Source organism: Leucopleurus acutus, assembly GCF_964270905.1.
Source record: "Leucopleurus acutus genome assembly, chromosome: 7".
Lineage (NCBI taxonomy): Eukaryota > Metazoa > Chordata > Mammalia > Artiodactyla > Delphinidae > Leucopleurus > Leucopleurus acutus.
Genome location: NC_139150.1, coordinates 67,675,233 through 67,698,723, shown reverse-complemented (window position 1 = coordinate 67,698,723; position 23,491 = coordinate 67,675,233). Strand labels below are relative to the sequence as shown.

General features: G+C 39.0%; 1 protein-coding gene across 2 annotated transcripts in view; it reads right to left on the bottom strand.

Moving 5' to 3' along the window:
• Positions 1-23,491, bottom strand: part of ADAMTSL1 (ADAMTS like 1) — a gene marked incomplete at both ends in the record, with an annotated part of 462,446 nt that overhangs the window by 260,351 nt on the left and 178,604 nt on the right. For both annotated transcript variants that reach the window (XM_082843595.1, XM_082843596.1), the window contains 2 exons: positions 11,660-11,798; positions 15,565-15,676. In XM_082843595.1, the coding sequence (XP_082699721.1) occupies positions 11,660-11,798; positions 15,565-15,676 (251 nt within the window). The remainder of the gene's footprint in view (positions 1-11,659; positions 11,799-15,564; positions 15,677-23,491) is intronic.

The window sequence follows — 23,491 nt, the reverse complement described above, 5'->3', positions numbered from 1 at the left end:
CGGCCATGGCTCACGGGCCCAGCCGCTCCGCGGCATTTGGGATCTTCCCGGACCGGGGCACGAACCCGTGTCCCCCGCATCGGCAGGCGGACTCTCAACCACTGCGCCACCAGGGAAGCCCAGTACGTTCTTTTTATATGGCTAGTAAACCTAAGCTTTTGGGTAGAATGAGCAAGGTATACTGTAGAACAGAAAGATAAAAAAGAGCACTGGCTGGACATAATGCCCAGTAAGGAGGAAAGAGGGAGTAATAAAAAGGGTAGTTCCTGAAGAAATTACTGAAAGGTAAGGGAGAAATGAGAGAAATGAAATTTGAAAGAAAGCGAGAAACAAATCTTTGAATACAGATTTCTCTTCCAAAGAGGTACGAACACTGGAGTAGTCATTTGCTTATTTATCTTACATGACTAAATTTTCTTCATTTATTTGTGTGACTAAAGGTATTCATTTATATAACTAAACTTTCATGGTGTGTGTATGTGCATTACTCTTCAGTAACGATGCTCATGAAAACGGATGCTGCCTTTTGAGGAAGTTCAAAATCCCATAGCTCTAACAAACACAAGAATGGGATGAATATTAGCATTCAACTTTTCTCCCTGTTTTCCAAGACAGAGCAACTTCCTATTCTTTTCTGCCTTCTTTTGACAAGAAATTGGATGTGAAAGGTTAATCCTGTCTTTGGTTAGAATCATGGGATCTCTTTCCAATAATTCTTCTGCCTAGTAATTAAGGAAAATTTCTTTCTAAAATAACTGTATTGGATAGAATTCCAACCTTCCAAAGTTCTTCTAATAACTTTGGTAGTTAATTAAGGAACATAGACAACTGACTTTGCAGTTGTATTTTAGCTAACCCTAGTATCTTCACTCATGCCTACATCCAGACCTAAATGCAGAAATGCGTATCGCTGTCTCTGCTCCTGAAAAAATTTATGGCTATGATCTGTCATTCTCAATAGGCGAACGAACTGTTACAGATCTCTGCCAACTGATTTATCAGCTGATGATGTTTAAAATGGAGGCAGTAATATTAAAGGAGACAGGTTAGAAGAAAAGAAGGGGAATGAAAGAGGGAGTTACAGAATTCAAGATGTTGGGCTTTGCATTGGACTGATTTAGAAATCATGTTTTTGTTTGAACGAGGAGCTTTAAACCTGGATTCAGCAAAACTATAGCTATATTTGTCTTTCTGTGGCATAGGTCATGGTGAAGACTCATAAAATGACTCTATGGCACCTGTGAAAACAGAAAGATATCAAAACAATGGTGCTCTGTCCAGTCCTGTTGATGCATATTCATGTGCATGGGCTCTGCTCTCTCTTGGGGTTCATGCCATGGCCCTGGCCTTTCACCACATTGTCACAGAGGGGCAGGCAACACTGCCTAAACTTAACTCTCCATTGCTTCCTTTTAAGACACTTAATCTTTTTCTTAGGCAAAGTTTATCTATTGAAGAATGATGGAAAAGGATGCCATTTAGGGACTTGAAGAAATTCTTTTCATGTTTTGGTCTTCATTTTTATGTGTACGTGCGTGCATACATGTTTATGTATGCATTCAGACGTGTCTGAACATACATGCAGTGGGGAAGGAGGCAAAAATAATTTTTAAAAATGATCGCAAAGGGAAATGTAATAAACAGTTGGTTTGGGGGTAAAACTACTCATTCTCCATTGCCGTCACTACTCTGACTGCTCATGCACTTCCTACACTGGGCAATGACTTGATTCCATCTGAAGTCTTTCAAATCAAGGGTCATGGTGGGAAGAAGAGAAGATGAGGATGAAGAAAGGGTCACTCTGGACTCATGTGATGTAAGTAGAAGAAAGACATTGCACATCATCCTCCACACCTTGCTGAACTGTCCAATGACAAGGAGAATGCTTCCGTGTTATGACAAACTCATGGAATAAAATATTATGCAGCATATGAACATGAAGTCTTTTGAACTATTTAATGACATGGAAAATGTTCAAATGTAATGTCAACTGAAAAAATCCAATACAAAATAGAATGGACAATGTAATCCATAATACTAAGAAAACTTATGCATTCATATACCACCTATACAATCATTTTTGTAAAGCCTATATATGTGTCTGTATGTGTATACATATGTGTGTGTGTGTGTACACATGTGTGTGTGTGTACACATAAATATATTAGAAAAGGACCCAAAACAGTTGTTAATTCCTGGTGTTTGTATTATGGATGTTTTTTGGGTTTTGTTTTGCTTTCTTCTTTTTATATTTCTCTGTTTTCAGGAATTAGAACTTCTAAGTAAAACAAAATTCAAGTCTGAGAAAGCAAAAGACAGAAACATTTGGAAACATGATATAAATGGATGAAATGAGGCTGTCCCTTCAATTCCCATGTGTCACTTAAAGACGACTGAGTCTTTGTACTGAAATCATGTCAGAAGCTATTATAGAACAATATCCCTGACTTTAAAAATCAAGCCCTCTTCAGGCTCACACTACTCAGGTGTGAAATTTACATATTGTGACATATCTCTCTTTCCAAGAAAAGTCCTAATGTAACTAACTTCATGAGCACCTAATTTGCGAGGTTCTGGGTTCTTCTTACAATAGAAAGGAATCATAAGGGGTCGCTTTCATGGCTTCAACGGTCCCTTCCAGTGCATCTCTCACGACCTCTTGCCTCTTCTCCAGAGCTGCAGAACCTCATTTCTAACGTCCTGATGGCTGGACGTACTCTCAGTATGTCAAGCTCAGTGGGTCCAGACAATTCATTATCTTCCCCTACAAACTGCTTCTTCTCCTGTGATCACTGTTACTGTTCAGAGCACTGCCATCCTCCCACCCACCCAGGCTGGATACCGTGGGGCATCGTTGCTCTTCTCTTTCCTGTATTCCCTACAGACACGGAGGTCTTCCAGTAGTGATGTCTGCCAAATACATCTCTGTGACATGAATTTAGGCCCTTTCGCATGTCTCCTAACAGATTTCCCTGCCTTCAGGCATTGTCTCCTCCAATCCAGCCTGCTCACTGCTGTCATAGCAACAGATACTTTACTTCCCAATGCAGCCCATAACACCCAATGAAATTTCTTCATCAAGTGCTACCTCTTCTACAGCCTGTCCTTATTTTCCCTCTCAGCATGTAGCCAGACACTTCTCTCTTCCTCTTCCAAATACCCATAGCACTAACTCCCTTCATCACTTTTAACTGTATACTATCTTTTAACTATGTATACATTTTCTTTAGTTTAACAATATGGGACAAAATCCGTATTGGTTCTTTACTATATCTTTTAACACAGTGCCCTGCACAGAGGCAATTCATAAATAATGAGTCAATGAAATCATGCCATTGATGTGCAGACACAAAAGCAAAGCTACCATCCAGAACGAAAGCGAGCAAACAAACAAGAACAAGGTTAAAAAAACTCCCAAACTGCCACTCGTGGTGCACATCTTTAGTCCCACTCCTTGCCCTTCGCTAGCTCCACCATCTGTATGAGGGGCAGGCTGTTTTAGAGGGTAGTTTGGCTGCTCTGACAAGCAGAGGTGATTGGGTGACCTGGGGCAGAGAAAGGACAGCTTAATGGCAACTGTGCTTCTAAGCTGCTTGGCTAAGCTCTACATCTCTTCCACTGGGCATCTCCCAGAAACAGCCATGACAGTTTTTTAAAAAATCTTCTCTTCCCTGTCTGTCCCATGTGTCTTTTCAGGTATCATGCTGCTTTGTAACTGCACAATTCAACTTCCCTCGGGCAGTGTTGTGGTCCACACTCTCGTTGGCTTTACTTTGCCTTTGCCATGGTACCAAGCACAGAACTTGGCACGAGATTGGTACTCAATAAAAAAATGAACGAAATTGTGGATGGTGGGGGCATTTCTGGCACAGAAGAGAGTGATTCATCTTTTCTCAACAACTCCAGGCCAATAGAAACCAATCTCTTCCCAAGCAACTGTTCAGAATGGGGGAGGAGAGAAGTAATAAAAAGTCGGCAGAGACTGAACCATTTGCTTTTTCTAAAATTGATTTTTTTTTTTTTTTTTTTTTGCTGTATGCGAGTCTCATACTGTTGTGGCCTCTCCCTTTGTGGAGCACAGGCTCCGGATGCGCAGGCTCAGCGGCCATGGCTCACGGGACCAGCCACTCCGCGGCATGTGGGATCTTCCCGGACCGGGGCATGAACTCGTGTCCCCTGCATCGGCAGGCGGACTCTCAACCACTGCGCCACCAGGGAAGCCATGCTTTTTCATGAGTGGCAGAGCACAAAGGATTATAGCATAACGAGGACAAGGACCCCCTGAGGACTTGGGAGATGGAAGCACTGTTCTCCTCTCTGCCAACTCTCTTTCTGTGTGACCTTGAGTGCATTGCATTTGGACCTCTGTGTTGGTCTTCTGCAAAATCTAAGTATTGGATGAAATCAGGATTTTTAAGACGAAGTAAGAATGGGTGCCTGGAAACCCATCTCATGGAGCTCTATCTTATCTGTCCCCTTCCTAGTGGCTGCTAAGGGCAGAACTCAGAGTTCTGTGGACCACAGATTGAAAACCACTGAACTAGGTAATCATCTCAAAAGCTCTCCTATTTTAAAACTTGATGACTTTACAAAACACCGTAGGTTTCCCTATCATTTAAAGAGGCAAGTTGGACATCCAGCAAATGAGGAAATATTCTGTAAATAGGTTACAATTTTTTTTAAAACACAGTAGCTGCTAGGCAACATTCATTTATCTTTCAGAAATCAGACCAAAAAAACCCTGCTTCATCATCTAGGATTTGAAAACATTTTAAAGATACATATTCGTTTTCTGCTATAAAACCAACTACTGGAGAGTTTTTGATCATTTGATCCAAAATATCATAATTTCCTTATATCTATATTTCTGTGGTTAAACATTTCTGATATTAATGAATGCAATTTCTGAACTGCTTTTAAGTAAATGGGACTCATATTTCCTTGGGCTTTGGTTAGCTTTTCCTGTACTGTTCCAAGTGATTTGGTCATTGTTTGATGTGAGTAAACATCAGTATTTACGTTTACATGAAAAAGGCGTGCTTAACCCAGGTTTGTGGTCAATTCAGAGATCCAGGGCACCACACTTTGCATTGATATGGTTGGCAGTTCTGTGCTGGCTGTCGAGGTGTATGGTGGGTTTAAACCAGATCGCACAGGTTGCTGCAGGCATCATGCAGAACAAGGGTACCTGTAGGATATGATGACACGGGGGCAGGTGACCTGAGTTTATGTAGCATAGGAGCTGCTCTGGAAGCGGAGGCACTTAGGTCCATGACCCAGCTCCTGCCTGCCCTGACTTGGTGCAGATCGCGTAACTCCTCTGGGCTTCAGTATTTTCATCTGTAAATATAGATGATAAGCCCTGTCTTGCTAACCTCCTGGGGAAGGTAAAACTGGATTGAGATAACAGATGTGAAAGCACTGTAGAAACTTCAAACAGCAGTAACATTGGGCCAGTCATGTTATAGGGTTGGTTCTCAATAACGATAGCTGACTTGCATCGAGCGCTTGGCATCTTGCTGAGAGCTTTACGTGCACCATCTCATGTACTCTCTATAGTTCCTGTCTGACAGGAATACTATACTCATTGGACAGACGGCAAGACTAAGGCCTAGAGAAATTAAGTAAAGAAGCTACTTAGCTGGTAAAGTCAAACTGAAAAATTGAAGTAAAAAATGAGGATGATGATAATATCTGTCCTATTAACTCACAAGTTAATTAAAAGATTGCATATATTTATACTTTTAAAAACTTTAAAATGTAATATATGAAGTGATCATTATTATTAGTGATGAACTGGCTTGGTGGAAGAACAGAATTGTCCCGTAACTGAGTTAGAGCTGACTGTCTGATACTGTGTGGTAGGTCTATAAACTTGGGAAGGGTACGACCATGCATTCTAAAAAGCATCAGAACGCTGCTTTATTCATCTCATCATAAATGCATGAAAGTGCAAATGGGATCTTACGATGATATTTTTTGTCGCTTATTCATTAGCTACTTAAAGTAGTATATTTAAATGAGGTTGAGCAAAAAGAAGGAAGTTGTTACTTTTCTAAGTAATTTACCTACTTTTATAAAACAAACAGAGCTTCGTGACTAGGAAAACATTTCATTATACTTTAACTCCCAACTGAGAAAACCATGTTCTAGCCCTTACATTGAGTTCTCCTTTTTTGGAGATGGACATGGCATAAACCCCATGCAGATTGAATGGCAGTGTCTCATAGCTGGTTAAGTGGGGATTTTAGAAGTTGCTAATTATCTTAATTTTTCATGATCATGATTTTATAAAAATCTGATAAACGTGATTTGCTTTCATGAAGGAATTTCCTAGGAATTTATGTTTCCTGTTGTGAAAACAGCCTCTCTAGAAGACCCATGTGAAATTTTAGAGTTCCAAGTCCTTTCATGGAGGAGATAGCTGATTTCTGGAGAGTCTAGGAGTTTCTCTGAAGTCACATCAACATTATCGTAACGGTGATCTTAGTCATAACAGCTGCAGCCACTCACATTTATTGAGTGCTTATCGTGTGTCAGGCACTCTGCTAAGCGCTTTAAATGTATTACACCCTTTATTCCTCACGACAGCTCTACGAAGTAAGTAGCTATTATCCTTACTTTGGAGGATGACAAAACTGAGGCTTAGTGAGAACAAGGAATTTGCCGAAGGCTACCCAAACCAGTAAGTGACAGAGCCAGGATCCCAAGCCAGGCTATGTTGTTCCGAAGCTCCCCTCCTAAATCACCATGGTATAGTGATAATCCCTGCATCACCACTGGACTAGCCGGTCACCAAGTTAGCGTGACTGGGCTTTATAGGTCCACTGTACATGCTGTCGCTAACGGTGGAGATTATTTCTCTTGCATTAGGATTCAAGTTGCATTAGGATTCAGTTCTGAGATTTTGTTCACACTTCGGTCCCATGGCCAGGGATGACTTATGCAATTTGCTGTCAAATTAAATGGTGCTGGACAAAATAAGTCCACTTGAACTCAAAAGAACTGCCACTTGGGGCATACAAGTTTGGGCATTTGCTTAGGACCGCTGCTCTGAATTCCTTGAGGGAAGGGGGAATCTGTATGGAGTTTCAGCAAAAAACAGATTTGTTTGCTAATGATTGTGACCATGCTAGTGTGATGAGTGAGAGCTTTTTTTGCTTCTCCAACCTTTGCCAATTTAAGCCCCCTTCATTACTGCCTTGGAGAGAAAAGCAGAGGTCTGTGCCAAAAAACCCCCCCAAAAACAAACCAAAAATAACCTGAAAAGGTGGTTCTCTGATCTTCTCACAAATAATGTCTTGCACAATTCCCCCCAGACAGCCTTAACAGTCTTACCAGTCTCCTAGACTGAGTTACGTAAGGCCAAATGTAGCCTTTTTTACATTGAAAGACACTCTGAAAACATAAGGTGTTTATTAGCTGAACTAAAACTATGCCTTTTTAGTTGTTGCTGGACCACAGGTATACATTTGGAGGCTTTCTGGCCACATGATAGACTTTACCCTTCATCCAAGAAGCAATGATGACACAAACCGTTGCACAAATCACCAGGTACTGTGTTAAAAAAAAATACTTTCCCCTCGTGTAAAACAGAAGCTATGATTATAGCATGGCAGGCACGAGGAGGATTTTACATTTGATAAGATTCCAAGTGTCTTAGCTACTATAGTGTTAAATCAATGAAGCAGAAAACATGTTAAACATGTCCAGATCTCTGATATCCAGAAGGGCCATGCCTCCGGACTTCTGGGTGTGCCCAAGTTGGGACCACCACCAGAACATATACTATACTCTGTATAGGGTGTGTGATGGGACTAGTGATAACATAGCTCTGAGGCACCTGTGAGAAATATTCTCAATTTTAGCCAGAAGTTATTAAATTTTAAACTTCACTTTCTCTTCTGTCCCATTATAAGCATTGTTTTAGCTTCTTTTCTGAGACTGCTTTTGGCCTGGAAACAAAGAATTTTGTCATGTCATAAAAATAACTGCATAAATGACATCAGTAGAGAGCAATACAGCTTTCTTGGGATGGAACATCTGGCCACCAGGTAAGCTCACTTGTTGGTCTTGTAGTGAAAGGAACTCAAATTCCTGTCTCAGGAAATGTCAACTTACTACATGTCATGGATATTCATTTCAGGCTTGCTTTAGAATAGTGGAAAACAAGAATGCTAAGTCATTGAATTCCACGTGTCTATTATATACAGAATGATTTTACCTATGTATGAGCTATAGACAAAACTGGAAAGAGATATAGCAAAAGCATTAATAGTGATAATCTGTGGGCACTGGAGATTTTTAGTGAATTTTATCATTTTCATTATAGTCTTTTAACTTACCAACATTTCTGAGTTAGCATGAAGAATCAGAAAAAAGCCATGAAAACACGAAAATTATTTTGGAAAGAATAGGCTAGATGTCAACAATCTCTTTAGTCCCAAGAACCACTAGATGAATCCAGCCACAACCATGGAAACCTATGGCTGCTGTTGGTGAGTGAAATGAGTAAGTGATGTCATTCATTAGTTCAAATTATTATACAGCAAATTAATGAGAACAGTGAGTCTATTTTGGTAAACAGAAAAATTGGGTATCAAGGATTATGGCTAACGGTTATCACATCCAGTTTATTTCTGATTTGTTTTGGTTTTAGGTGTGTAGTAATGAGAAAATTCTTATCTCAGAGAAGTAGTTGCTAATGGTGACAATTTTTATAGCTCACCTTACAATCTTCAGATATTTATTTTTTAATGAAACAGACATAATCACGGAACTTAACAATGAGGGCAAAAAGTATTTCCTTTGGTAGTGAAATAATTTTACTATTGTTACAACAATTTTTAATTTTAGCTTAGCTTGACCAAGTTAACAATTCGTTTATGTTTGAGTATACTTTTTGTGAGTTATTGTTTAAAGATACTTCAAAATACATAAACTGAAATTTAATGAAGCAACTCCATGGAACAACAACTTCTACAGGCACAGTTGGAAAACCACTAATTTAATGCAACAAACAACCCTCTCACTTCCACTAGTGGGTGAGAAAACTAAGGCCCAGAAGGGTAAAATAATAAACCCAGGGATACAGACTTATTTAGTGCCTTTTTTTGCTGTCCATGGTACTTCACAATCTCGACAGGGAATGAACATGGCTATCTAAATGGGATTTTGCTTTCAAATAATCGGCCCCAAACCACAGTCTAATACAGGAAAAGTGAAGAACTATCTCAATGGCTACATAAAATAAATTTCTTTTGAAATTCCAAAATATGTGACTTTGTTCTAAACAATACCTCTTGTGTTTTCCCTTTTAGGGGCTTCTAGGTTTGGATGCAAAGGTGTTGTTTAGTGTCACCATGTCACTCTTAATTTTACTATTAGACAGTTAAATCCGTAGTTAGAAAACAGTTCCTTGGGGGTTTGATTCTGCTGTGTCTGATGAGAGGGCAGACCTATTTTATCGAGTCTCTTCATCTCCTTTTCTCAGACTATGACTTCTTATTTTCTCTAGGAACTCAGGAAGGTTGCTTTGATCCTGGGTATGCAAATGAGTTCAGTGAATTTCACAGCAATCCTGAAGTATCTTAACCTCAGACTAGCATATCTACATTTCCTAAAGCAGTTTCCTCTTAAACCTCTTCTACTGCTCTTAATTTTTACAGCTTTCTTTAATTACCTCTGTAATAAAAAAGCAGCTTCCTGACATTTGCTTCTAACTTATTTTTTGTCTCCTTTTCTCTCTCTTTTTTAATAGCCACCTGTCCCAACATTTATACATGTGCTGTATTAGATGTTTTAAAATAACATAGACATAGAAAAAAGATACATTTCACAAACTTCTTTCATGTAGGATGGCCTTTTGCTTTTGAATAATAAGAAATAGGCCAAAAATATTACTCCAACAGAAAAGATAGGTGAAAATCAGAAGCCAGAAGAAAAATGAGTAAATTATTTACTGATTAGAAACGTATTTCTTAAAAGTGTTAACAAAATGCTTTCACTTCACAACTGTTTTTCATGGCCATCTCTTCACTGAAGTTTTTTCTGAGTGAGGGAAAAGCGTTAGGCAGTTGTGGGAAGTGAATTCGTCATTTCTCCTAGAAATACACACATAAATTTTCATAGGACTGTGTATAAGACCTTCAAAGTTGCTCTATGGCTGAGTCAACCTGTTTGAATTGGGATAATTATGCTTTTTATGCACTGGTCTTCCTGGTATAGGTATGGATAAAGACGTATAATAAGTAAAATAATTTTAAACTAGGGTTGAATTGCATGAGTTAGAATTATCTTGGCTAAAAATACCTCATACCCTTAATATTTCCAAAATAAAGAGGTCCAAGCAAAATTTTAACACCTCATTTGGTTTTATACCATATCCAATCTTTAATACATAGTTTTCTGGTGTAATATGAAGCAAAATTAAACTTCACCTGAATTATATATTTATAAAATATCTACTCGTCTGTTTCTGTAATGAAAACCTGTTATTCTGAGTTCACTTTTATCAGCTAGGTAATGTGGTGCCTATGAGTAAATTAATAATAGCAATTTCACGTCACCTGTAGAACTTAGAATTCCTGAATGTGAGGCAGAAAGAGTACAAGAAAATACACTTTAAAAATGTAACAGCAGAAAACAAAAACTAAAATTGCATTGCCTACAATTCAAAAATAGAGTGATTTTCAGCCACATGGCTCATGTAGTATTTTACCTATTCAAAGTCTTGTTTTATGAATATATAGTTAATAAACTATGATTTAAAAAATACCATTGAGATGTTTCTCAGAAATCCCAGGGGCCTGGAAAGGATTCTCTATCTTTTGGTCTTCATGATGAGTTTTGTAGGATAAGAGTTTTCATATATCCTCTCTCACGTGTTGAGGATGAATAAACCAAGTTAATAAAATTACCAGGTAGTGTTGCAACTAAAAAGGCAAATATTACACCCATGAAAAGATTCTTGACCTGCACACTTCTATGACTACTCATCATCTGAGATATTTCATTCATCAGTCTGATTCTTGATCCTGCAAATAACTGAGGGTCAATTATGGTTTCCCCAAAGCAAACATATGTGAAAGTGTCAAGTGTCTCTTTAAGGCTCCTAATTAAAAAGACCTTTAAAAAAGAATCTGACTGTTAGAAATAAGTCCTGCTTTCTCTTCAACAAAGGCTGAGTTTATTTAAATGTGGAAGAACTGTTCTAAGGCTGGTTTTGATTCTGGTTAATCGGTGTGGCCCACCATAGGCTAAAATGGGTCAGCTGTGACCCTGAGATATGGTCGGCTCTGATCATCTCACTGATCAGGTGACAGGGTGAAAATGCAAAGAATCCTGAGAACATTGTACCGTCACGTTTGTTAAGGTCAGAAACAAGTAACCAGAGTGAAACAAAATCAGAAGAGAAAATGACTCTGCAGAGTGCTTTACCTGTAGCTTTACCAATGGAAAACCTATAGACCCTGAGATGGCATCTTACAGTAGCAAGAGTAAGGGGCATGGGTTCTAAGAACACGTGACTAGGAACGGACACTGGACGGCAGCACTTAGTTATTTTTAATTTCATTTTATTTTTAATGAACCAGTTTTTAAGAAGCTTATTTGAACTTGATTTATGTTTATGGTAAATAAACTGGTAAACGTGACTGACCTGGCTGGACAAGGATCCAGGTTGCACTCCTGAAGCTTGGGCTTGGGTTTGATGTTCTCGGGGTAATAGTGACAGTATTGGTCAGCAACCACTCGGTTACTCCGAAGATCGTAACACTCAGCCGATGTCAGCTGGTAACCTGCGGTATCAAACCATTCAGGCAAATTTCAATGCACACATCAATGCAATATATGCCCTTAGGCTTTTCTGGCCATCTCATCTTAATGAACATTCTTCCCCAACGCTCCAGTCATTTCCAGGACCAAAGACGGATAAATGGAAGGCTTGTTAATTTTTGCAGGCCTCAAAAACTGTGTTTTTCCACTCGAATTTTAATAATTAAATTATACCATAGGGCTTGAACTACATAAGCGCATGGCTAGATTATAAGACTGTTGTAAGTACTATTCTTATTCATTTCTTTTGCATAATCTAACAGTCTAACACAGAATTCTGTATCCAAAAAAGGTCATCAGTGTTTATTTACTAACCATCTCATGCAAGGATGCAAAATTGCCTCCCTCGTACCTGGGGCCTCAGGGAGAATAAACTCCCAAATTAAAAAAAATAACCCCCAACACCACTCCTCTTGGTCAGCGGGTGACCATGGGACATGACATAGGATTGGGTACTGCTAGCTGCCTGGAAACTTTTATTTTCTTCTTTGCCTAAATTCAACCTGAATGGGTTAAGCTGAGTAAATGGATGACTAAGACCATCATAAATCTCAAGTTTCCCTACACAACTAAGAAAATACCTCGTACTGTTCAATTTTTGTTTCAAAGTCCTCTACCATTTCTCTTTAATTCTCTAGCCAATATTTCTTTCTTTTTTTTTTTTTTTTTTTTTGTGGTACGCGGGCCTCTCACTGTTGTGGCCTCTCCCGTTGCGGAGCACAGGCTCTGGACGCGCAGGCTCAGCGGCCATGGCTCACGGGCCCAGCCGCTCCGCGGCATGCGGGATCTTCCCGGACCGGGGCTCGAACCCGTTTCCCCTGCATTGGCAGGCGGACTCTCAACCACTGCGCCACCAGGGAAGCCCTCTAGCCAATATTTCTTGATTTCCATGCACAAATTTCCACTCTTTAGAGAATCCTCTTTATTTATTTAAAAATAGTGTTGCTCAGTAATACTTAATTCTACTCATAGTATGTTTTACCCTTCCTACCTACCTCTTTCTTGTCCTGTGGATTTCTGGTGGGATGGTGATGAGGACTTAGATTCTTCGGGTGAAAAATAAATGTATATAGAGTATTTTTTAAAAATTAGGCCTTTTGTATCATTCTAACCCTAATCAACTCCAAAATATATTCCCCATGGGCAGTGGTTGAATATTGTTATTGCTAAATAAGTGTTAGAAAGTCAGATTTAGAGTCGTTAAAAGTCCTGCAAAAGATTTTAGGAAATCAGAAGGAGGCTTCTAAACCAGCTTTCCTGACTTGAAGCCGTGTTGTCAGACCACCCACAAAAATTAATTGCTCACTAAAGACCTAAAAAAAGACCTTTTAGCAATTTTACTGTAAAGATGAAAAGCATGGAAAGTAATGGCTAAGAACACATGTTCCATTTAATTTTTTGTCTTATAAGAAAATGAAAAAGCAAAATGGTATTTTACATAAGTAAATATGCTTTTGTTTTTCAATTGCATTATACTTAAAGCAGATAATTTGATGACAAGCTAATTATTTTATAAATTTCCAGAAAATAATTTCTACTCAAGGACAGAATTTATCAGGTAGTAAAATGTGGGCACAAGCAGTAAGTAAACACTAAATGTGAGATTATGAGTTTTAAAAATTGTAATTTGTCAGCTAAAAATGTGGCTGGGAAGCTCTTCCAGTGTGTGTGAAATGAAAACTTAAAACACAAATGAAATAAAGGACCCAAATGGTCAGATAATTGTGTTTTCTAAAGTTTCACAGGGTATTTGGAGTAGCAATTCTTTACACTTAGCGAAACGCTCAGCTAGTTGAATGTGGAACCAGAAACATATAAAGGAATTTAAAGATCATTTCTTCAGCAATTTTCAAACTGTGGTCCATGAAACGTGCGGAAGGCTGGTTTCTACATCTTTCAGGTCTTCACTCTGAACAGTGTTCCTTTATCTGGCTCCCTAGTAAGATTTCCTTTGAAGAAAGCGTTTGATAGCTCAGCACATTTGAGAACTACTGATGGTTCTAATTCTTCACTTAGATGTGAGGAAAATAAAGCCCAAAGAGGTTGGCTTGTATATGAATCTAACATTAATTGCCTTATTATATATAGCAAGCCATTATCAACGTTACTGAAATTATATGCCAACAGCAGCTCTATGTGAAACTGACGCAGCGGGCCTCTTACTGAATTGCTGCTTCTCACAGAACATGTTTTTTATTTAAAAAGAAAAGAAAAAAAAATACTTCCTTAGACTTCTTTTTTCAAAACTGCTTCCTGTGTTAGTCATTAATCGGTGTATCAAAACAACATATTCCCATAAATATCAAAGTAATTGGCACTTTATTTTTTAGCAAAGTGATTTTCCATTCAGCACAGATAGAGCAACTGGAAACACTATTTTACTGAAATGCTTAAAATGTTGAATTAATCGTTATGTAACAACCAAGTGAAAGCACTTATTTTTGACTAAGTGCTTTTAAGGTAAAATTGAACAATGCTCTATAGAACCTCCTTTTCAACAGTTTGTTCACATTATGCAGACACAGGTAACACAGCTGAAGATGAATTATATCATATATTCTTATTGTTTTATGAAAATTAATGGATGATCATTTGTCTCCATTTTGAGGTAATATCCTTCTTTTCTCTTATCAAAATAATACAGTGATACCTACGTGGATTAGCTACTTAAAGTGAGCCAGTTAACAGGCTTCCATGAAGCTGGAGCTACAATTTATTTCATATGCTCATTTTTAAAGGAATATACATAAAATTTATACCCATTAAATTACCAAAACTTTTAAAAAAGTGATAGTCCACAAATACTGGCTCAGTTAGCAATGAAACTAAAATATTCATAGACTGCTTATTACCCTTCTGGAAAGAATTTTGGTAATATAGCCACAAAAATTCTGAAACTCACACTTGTGAATTTAGCCCAAGGAAATAATTTGAAAGGAGAAAAATACTTAGGTATTAGGTTATTCATTACATTATAATAGAGAAGTTTAAATGAACTGAATGATCTTCTAGAGGGATATGGTTAAATAAATTCTTAGAAAATAATTCATGGAAATTATTCTGTAGCCATTGTAGTAATTATTAAAGGTGCGGGGGACCTTTTCCAGTAACACAAAATGCTGTTCATGTTACAGACACGATGGAGCAGAGATGGGAATTTGTCTGGTGACTTTTCAGGAGAGATGTGTTTTAATGTATAAATAAGTCAAGTGGCATTCTTTTTACTGTATGGATGACAGGGTAGAGCTGACAAATAACTGAGCCTAAGTCTATGGTGCAGTGATTTTTTTTTCTGGTAATAAACTGTTTTCTTTCATTAATCTCTGATTCTCCTTGGATACATCATGCTATGTAGAAGGCCTGATAAACACTCTTCACTTGATTTCTTAATAGATAAGTTCATTCAACCAGAGTAGTTTGTTCTCAAATGAATAGAATCACCTCTAGACCAAGCTGTTGCCTGGGTACGACACAGCTCGTCCTGGACTTCCATGAATCAAGGAAAGGAGGAAAGACCATTTCCTCTGACGGGGCTCTACAGACAGAAAACGTTCCTGGGGCATCTACACTGAGGTATCTGCCTTACACGAAGGCTTCAGGATTTGGCCTCACTGAGAAGAAAGAATCCGATGCACCCAGCACTTCCATATGCCGAAGTGACTATTTTTATCACAGCTGAGTCTTCCCTCAGAGACGCCAAGAGCTCCTAGACTAAGTGAGCACCATTACCTCCTCCACAGGTTGCTGAGCAAGGAAAGAAATCCGTCTCCCTCCATCGGTGGATGATAGGCTGATAGAAGATGAACTGGACTGTACTGTCTGCGGGCCCCGAGTTGCGGATCTGCAGGAGACAATGGCAAAGCAGAGGAACTAATGTGACAGAGGGGTGCCCTCTGGGCTCCTTGCAGCTTGGACAAGGACGTGTGGTAGTAATGATGGCCTCAGGCTGTGTCCAGGACAGCACTGGGAGAGAAGGGGCAATGGCAGTATCACCCATCTTACCATCTAACCAGCAAATGGTCCTGGCACAAACCATCACTATCATCACCTTCTCAGTTCTGTCGCCACAGAACAAGGAATGGCAACGTCTCAACTTGTGATGCTAGCAGGACTGTATCCCAAGCCACTTATTCCATTCCCTCACCCTCTTTTATTTCCAACCTCTCTGGTATGACAGGTAAAATTATATGGATTTTTCAATGTAGGTTCAGAAACAGACAGCTTGTTCTAAGAAAATTATAAATGTAATACGCTGCAAAAAAATTAAAGGTACTGTCATTGGTTAAGAGAAATAAAGAGTTAAAGAATTAAGGAGCCCTTCCCACTCAGAGACATACTTGGAGTTTGCTGGCAATTTAGTGATTCACATATCTTAATGTGCAAAGTTACCAATGGGAAGCTCGCTAAAATGCAAATTCGTGGGTTCCAGCCCAGAGATCCAGGCAATTCAAATGTAGACAGTCCAAAAATCAAACTTTGAAAAACACCAACTTACATTATAAAAGCATTTACTTCAAATAAAACATGTGTTTATGGAAATTATAGCTCCTTTGTTTTTTAAAAGGGAGGAATGTGAGGCAATAATTCTTTAACAGTTTAAAAGTACAAGATTGAGGAAACAAACTCAACCTGAAAGAGAAGGAAAAGTATCCAGCAGGAACAACGCCTTGCTTTTACAAAGACAGAATGACGTCATACAACATTTAGACAGTTGGGCAAGGGCGAGGCTCGGGCTATTTATTATACTAAAGGAAGTTCCATGGACAGCTCCAACTCCATCACAGCAATTAGAGAAGCAACAGTCAGCAGAGTCATGTGGCCTAAGTCTTTGTTAATGTTTTCAAGCCTTAGCACTGTTCCAACTCCCCTTTATCTAGAAGAAATTGATGGATTTGGGCTTCAGATTTTTTTAAAAAGATAGCTTTTTTTTTTTTTTTTTTTTGCTACTGAGTTTAAAAACTGGATAAAATACCTAGGGTGCAGACGGAAATAGGAACACCGAAGGAACAGGTGCTAAACCCTAGCTCAGTTTTTGGCATTTGGATAAGAATATGAAATGTTCCTCAGAAAATCTGGAAGCGCTGCAAAGGAGGAAGAAGAGAGAAAAGCTACAGAATATCTCATATTATGCTAGGATTCTGACCCACGGAGCATCCAGGTCTTTCCTAATTAGAATAAACAGGGATACAATTCCCTACTTTAAAGCAACAACAGCTGAAGCAATACAGTGTCTTTCACAAAAGGGGAGCATGGCCTACAGATTAATATTTTTCAGTCCTGTGTGTCAGACACAGGATATCTAATTGCTTGCTGAGGGAGGTAGTATTAATCACATTCTTTGGAACGCTTTTTTTTTTTTTTTTTTTTAAGCTCACAAAAGCCGATTGCTCTTTTGGGATGTGTGATTGTCATGCTGGAAAGCTATTAGAAGAGGACTCTCATTTGAACACAAGCTCCATTAAAAATAAAAAGACCAGAAAATTTGTTTAGATCTGGAGAGACAGATTATTTTGCAGAGGTCCCTTTCGGGATGCTAGAAATTAAACTAAGCCCTAAGAAAGCGTGTGTGTGTTGGCAGGGGGGTGCGGGAATCAAAATGAGGAGGATATAACATCCAAATACTTGGAGAAACCTTGTTCTAGAATATCTACAGTGTCCGGGCTTATCTTTTGGTCTGCTTAAAGAGGCCAAAAAATGGAGCAGGTCCTTTTTTCAGCTCCCTGGGAATTACCAATAAAACCACCACATGCCCAAAGAGAAAGGCATGAATGTCAAGGAGTTCTAGCGTCAAGAGGGAGTGTTAGTAAATACCATGTTGAAGGAAAGAATACAAGCAGCTTAGAAAGAATATTGTTCTCAATGAGTTCAATGAAATGATGCACAATGACCACAAATGCAGAGACTCTACGCCTAGATTTGAAAAGAGACTGGAAAGAACACGGACATTCTTCCAGTCTCACGGACAACCAATTATGGTGTATCCAAATCTCTGATCTCATAATTTTGCTTGGTTCCTTCCGCCCTGAAAGCACTCCTGCTTCTCCCTTCTCAATAGTTGCCTTCTTTTAATAAGAACAGCTACAACTACCACAACAACCAGTACTTACTACATTCCTACCGTGTGCAGGGAACATTTTATTTATATTAAATTGAATCTTAAAACTACTCTGCATTATCATCCACATTTACATTACAATGAAAAAAATGAGGCTCACAGGGGTTAAGTGACTAGCTCAAGGCAACACAGCAAGGAACCAGCAGAGCAGGGATTTGAATGCAGGTCTGTCTGTCTCTAAAGCTGCCATTCTAGGTACCAAGCAATCCTATCACTGTTGTGAAGATGTAGACGTTTATCTTTAGTGGTATCCTTGTAACTCTTCTCAGTATCTTCTTAATTTTACATTTACATTTTAGAGTAGAAAAGATATTAAAAAAAAAAAAAAAGAAGAGGCTAACTGGATGCCTAACTTTGATGGCCTAAATTGTTGCTTACAGAGATGAACCACCGTGTTCCTTTTTCCTGGTTTTATTAATTCTGGGCTGCTGGGACTCTTTTTATCATTAGGTCTGGAGCTTCATAAACCTTAACTCCTCAAACATCAGATTTGGGTTCTCAAATGTACATTGAAAGCTTCAGTTTGACACATTAGAATTTGGTTTTAGGGAACTAAACCATCTGGCGTATGTAATTTTGACCTCTTCAAGTTAATAAGGAAAAAGAATGTTCCAAACCAAGTTTTTCTTCCTATAATTATAATGGTTCAGTGTTTCTAACTCTATATAATAACTTCTCACATTGAAAGTAAAGGAGAAGACAAAACTGGTCACTTTCCATAAGTTGATCACGCTGTCATGGTAGAGCTGCAGGGCGTACAAATATGTGCTTGGATAGCTGGTAAGTTTTAAGTCCACATAAAATCAAAGGAATAAAGGAGAGATTTCAAACTCACAAAAGACATCAAGCACACATAGGCTCTTGCAGATGAAGCACTATGAAATGCCACACTTTTCCTTCTCAGTGGGGAAAAGGGTAACTTGTGAGCCTTGGGATGTTCGCCAACTAGGTTCCTTTCTCTTTCGAATGTCGTAGAAACTTTCGCCCCAGAAGGACTGGCAGGGCAGCGGGCAGGCAGGGTTCTCTCAACCCGCCTTGCCGGCAGTTAAGTTGCTGCTCTGGCATGAGGAGAGGTGGACAAAAGGGAGCTGTGGGCAGACCCACCACTGTGAGTCACTGAGCTGGGACCCCTGGACCCACAATGGTATTCAACTTGGTCACCTGCTCTTAGGGCAGCCAGGGATGCCGTGACTTGGGAAGGCTTGGAAATGGTGGAAATAAATCAGTATGCCTGCTAGGGAGGGAATAAAATGGAAAAGAGGGGAATCTGTTTATGAAATGCCTCAGTCTCCTTTATTTTAATTTGGGGCTGTTCTGGTGGCAGATGGTGATAGCAAATCATCAAAAAACTGTAAAAATATTTTTAAATGCTTTTGTGGGCTTTGAAGAATATGCAACAATAATCATATCTTTCTTATTAGCATTTAGGTGGTTACAAATACTTAATATTGGTACAGTTGTTACTCTCTTGCCTTCCTCTTCCTTATTCTGTAAACTCCACGAAGGCAAGCATCACTTATCTTGCTTATTGCTCTTTCTTCAGCATCATCTACAATGTTTAGCACATAGTAGGTGTCCAAACAATCGAATAAATGAATGCATGAATGAAAAAGGCTGAGTGGCACGGTGAAATCAACTGGGAATTAAACAGGCTGAGTGGCACGGTGAAATCAACTGGGAATTAAACATCTGCCAAAGCTCAGCCTCCACCGGAGAAAAGAATCGGTGATTTCAATCCTACCTGAGATTCACAGGACGCCCAAGTCTCACAAGGTGTGTGTTCACCACATTAGCTTGTAGCAAGCGTCTATAGCTTTTACTATCCATTTTAATTTGGTACTTAATGATATGCACCACTACTTCAAAGTTTCCTATTCAGTGTTTTATCTGTCAAATGGCATTATGAGCTAGGAGAGGGCAGATACCATATTTCGAAATCAATCTGCCCCACGCATGAAAGCACCTCCTGAAAGAAGAATATACATGGAAGTTCTATAAACTTACTCGATGAAGTGAACTCTCATAACTTTGCATGTGTGATTTCTGTCCAGGGCCCCCTCCTATTGTGCCCCCTTTAATAAAAACGATTCTGGGGTGTGCTGAATTACGTACAGGGTAATGCTCAAGGCTGTCCAGAAAGAAATATGAAGGCATCATCTCTGCCTAATGCCCTAACTTTGAGAATAGAAACACCAGCTTTCTATTCCCTAGAGTACTTAGGCAAAAACTGGGATAATGCCGATCTTCCTAACCAAATTCCCCAACTGTGGAAGTGGGGCATTTAGAAAATTATCCTCTGTAGGAAATACCTGTTCTCTGATTGTCAGTGCGTGAACTGTGAATCAGTGTTCTTAGCTTTGAATACGCTGATGGTTTACTATTATGCTGTGTATTTCTGCTACTTTGGTGGCTTAGGTACTCATCAGTCACTTTTCTCTCCAGCTAACATGGCTTTCTTAAATTTTAAAAATGGGCACGAACCGAGTATGTATAAATATACCTTAGCTGCTTTCACAAGTAGAGCTAAGTTCAATGTTCAAATAAAGACTGGCCTATGACCAAAAAAAACCCTCTTCTAATCTGGGAAGGTCCTTATCTTTCACTGAGTCAGTAGCTTCAGAAAAGATACACGTGGCTTGGTAAGGGAAGAAGAGTATGCTGAGCCAGACAATCACCTAGCCAATAGCCAATCACCCCTAACAATGAATGTGATTATAGGTGTCGCAGCCAGGCTATGCCCACCTCTATGTTTCTTAGAGCTATACCTGCCAAACTGTTCCTGGGTGTACCACTTGTAAATCAATCAATCAGCCTCTGACTATCTTCAGAGAAGCAGTTTTCTGCCATTGTGTAGACAGAGTATCGTGATAAGTCTGACTGGAAGTTAAAGCATTTGAAAAAGATGGAAAGGAAGTCACTTGGTTCTGTTTGCTTTTATACACACTAACTCATTCAATTCCTTACAAAGGCTCTATGGGGGGAGATTTTATTACCATTTTTCAAATGAGTAAATAGGCTCAAGGAGGTGAAACAACATACTCAAGGTCACACCCCCAGTAAGTAGGAGAATATACAAAATTCTAGAGTGTTTATCCTTTTTACCCCTCTACACTAGCATTGCCAAAAATGTATAGCCAGTGTAGGAAGTACAAATTTTTGGAAGACATGTTCCCGTAGGAGGTAAGATGAGCGTTTAGTCCATTTTTAAAGGCGGCCAGGAAAAGAGATTCCAAAAATAATTTTGGAACCAATCGTAATATATAAGAATTCTCACTGTGAGAAAATCTTCCTTACGTGCAAAAAAGTCTTTTCCTTTTAAATAAACAAAAATGGTACTTTGGCAATAAACTTCCAAGGAGATGTTGATAAATGACCATTCTGATCCCTATGCATTTCATTTAGAAAGGAAGTTGTTACTTAAATTAATGTATAATGCAAAGGAGATTATACTTTGAATGACACTGAAAACTGAATTACAAACTATGTGTATAATTTCTAAGCACCTAAATCATGAAAGATGGCAAATAAGCAAATGACAATCTTTCATTTTCAGCTATTTCCTGGGGAAAATTAAGGGAGAAAATGTTGCTTTATTATAAATCACTGGCAAAAAAGGTAATTTTCTTCTTTTTCCCTGTATCTCCTTACATTATCTGGCTCATTTTCAAGTTTGAGTAAAAGTATTTAAAAATTATATAATCTATTTTAGAATAACTTTACATTTATTTGATCCTGATATTTTCTAATGAAACCTTAATCTCCTCTCATTTGCAACCTGAACCTAGGTCACCAAAGAGGATATAATGCAAAAGACAGTAAAATGATAGCTCAGCCTGTTTCTGAAAGAAGATACTTACAGGTGCTAAGAATCTAGAAAAGCATCAAAAAGTTCCTCAAAGTTCATTTTTCCTTTAATATGTACATTTATACATAGAAGAAAAAATACCCTCTTAGAAGCAACACAGAATACTAAAAAGGGTTTTGAGCCAGAAGTAGAGACATGATCTTTGGTCCCGGCTTGTCACTGGTGTGAGCTAGGGCACATCACTCAACTTCCCTCAGATTCAGTGTCCTTTCAGGAAGGATAAAGATGTCACAACTGTCCCACTTCAGCAACTGCCATGTGGTAAAAGTCCCTTATTCATCCAGCACTTGTCAGGTTTTTTACAGAGATATGAAGACAGATATGATTCTGCCCCTGCCCTTGAGGAACACGAAGAGGGGAGATGTGATGGAAACTGGAATTTGAGGTCAAGTCATAGAATGCTTCTGGAAGGAGAAAGTCCTGAAGTACAAGTGTGAGTTAGTGAAGAAAATGGGGGAAGAAAAGATAAGAGCATCGCAGACAGAGGACACAGCATTACGCAAAGGTAATGTGTTATGTGAGTGCAAGATGTTGGGGGACTTGCCAGTCATTCAGTTGACTGAAACAGAGAGGAAAAGTCAAAGCTGAGGTTGGAAAGGTAGACAGAATCCAGATTATTGAGATTAACAGATGCTGGGCTATGGATTTTCATTTTAATCCCAAAGCAATGAGTGGAGGTGAGGGGCAACGCAGGAGCACGAATAGGGGAAACTCACTCCGGTTTTTGGAAAACTCACTCTGAAGGTAACATGGACAATGGGTCAAAGGCTGGGAAGCTAATTCAGAGCCCATTGCATTAGTTCAGGTGAGAAATTCAAAGACCTAACCTAAGACAGTGGTGGCAAGGATGGAGAAGAAAGAACAGTCTTCAGAGATGGTACAGAGGTAGAGGTGACAAAGTTTAATGTCTAACTAGGGGTGTATAAGAGAAGGGAATTGGTGTGAATCAGAGGTTTCTGATTTGGCTGGGTAAATAGTGTATTGTTCCACAAGATAAGAATTAAAGAAGATGAAGTAGGTTTCTGGGGCTAGACAAGTCCAATTTTGGACACACTGAGCTCACTGTACCTGTGGGTGATGTGCAAAAGGCAGCTGGACATATGAAATGCATTTGACAATTCTGTAAACTGTTCAAATATGTACGATATTACTTGAAATCCATTCTATATTTTCAGTATGTGTATTAACTCTAGAAAATTACTAGGGAAATTAGTAAAAGTGGTTTATTCTAAGGGCTTCAAGAAATTAAGGCATCTCTCATTCTTTTACTGTATTTGTTTGTTCAACTGAAATTATTTAACTACCTACCACATCACTTCTATTGGGAGCTATCTCTGATGGTTTGTGGCTTCTTGTTCACGGTCATGTAACTGGCATCTGGACTGGATTAAAGGGGCTACCATGCAGATGGAGACAGAGGACGGACTCTGGAACCCTTCTTCCATACAGCCTCACTGCCTATCACATTTCCAACATGCATCCTTACTTCCAGCTGCCATGGGATCATCAAGCCTTAGCTTAAATCAAATGTCCTCTGGCTCCAGATCCTATGATGAGAAATTTATGGAGTCCTGGACACATTACAAGTTCTACAGCTTTACAGCTGAAATCCTTCAGGTCCTTCTGACCTACTGAAGGCAAAAATATGCTTTATTTTTACTGGTATTCCCAAACGG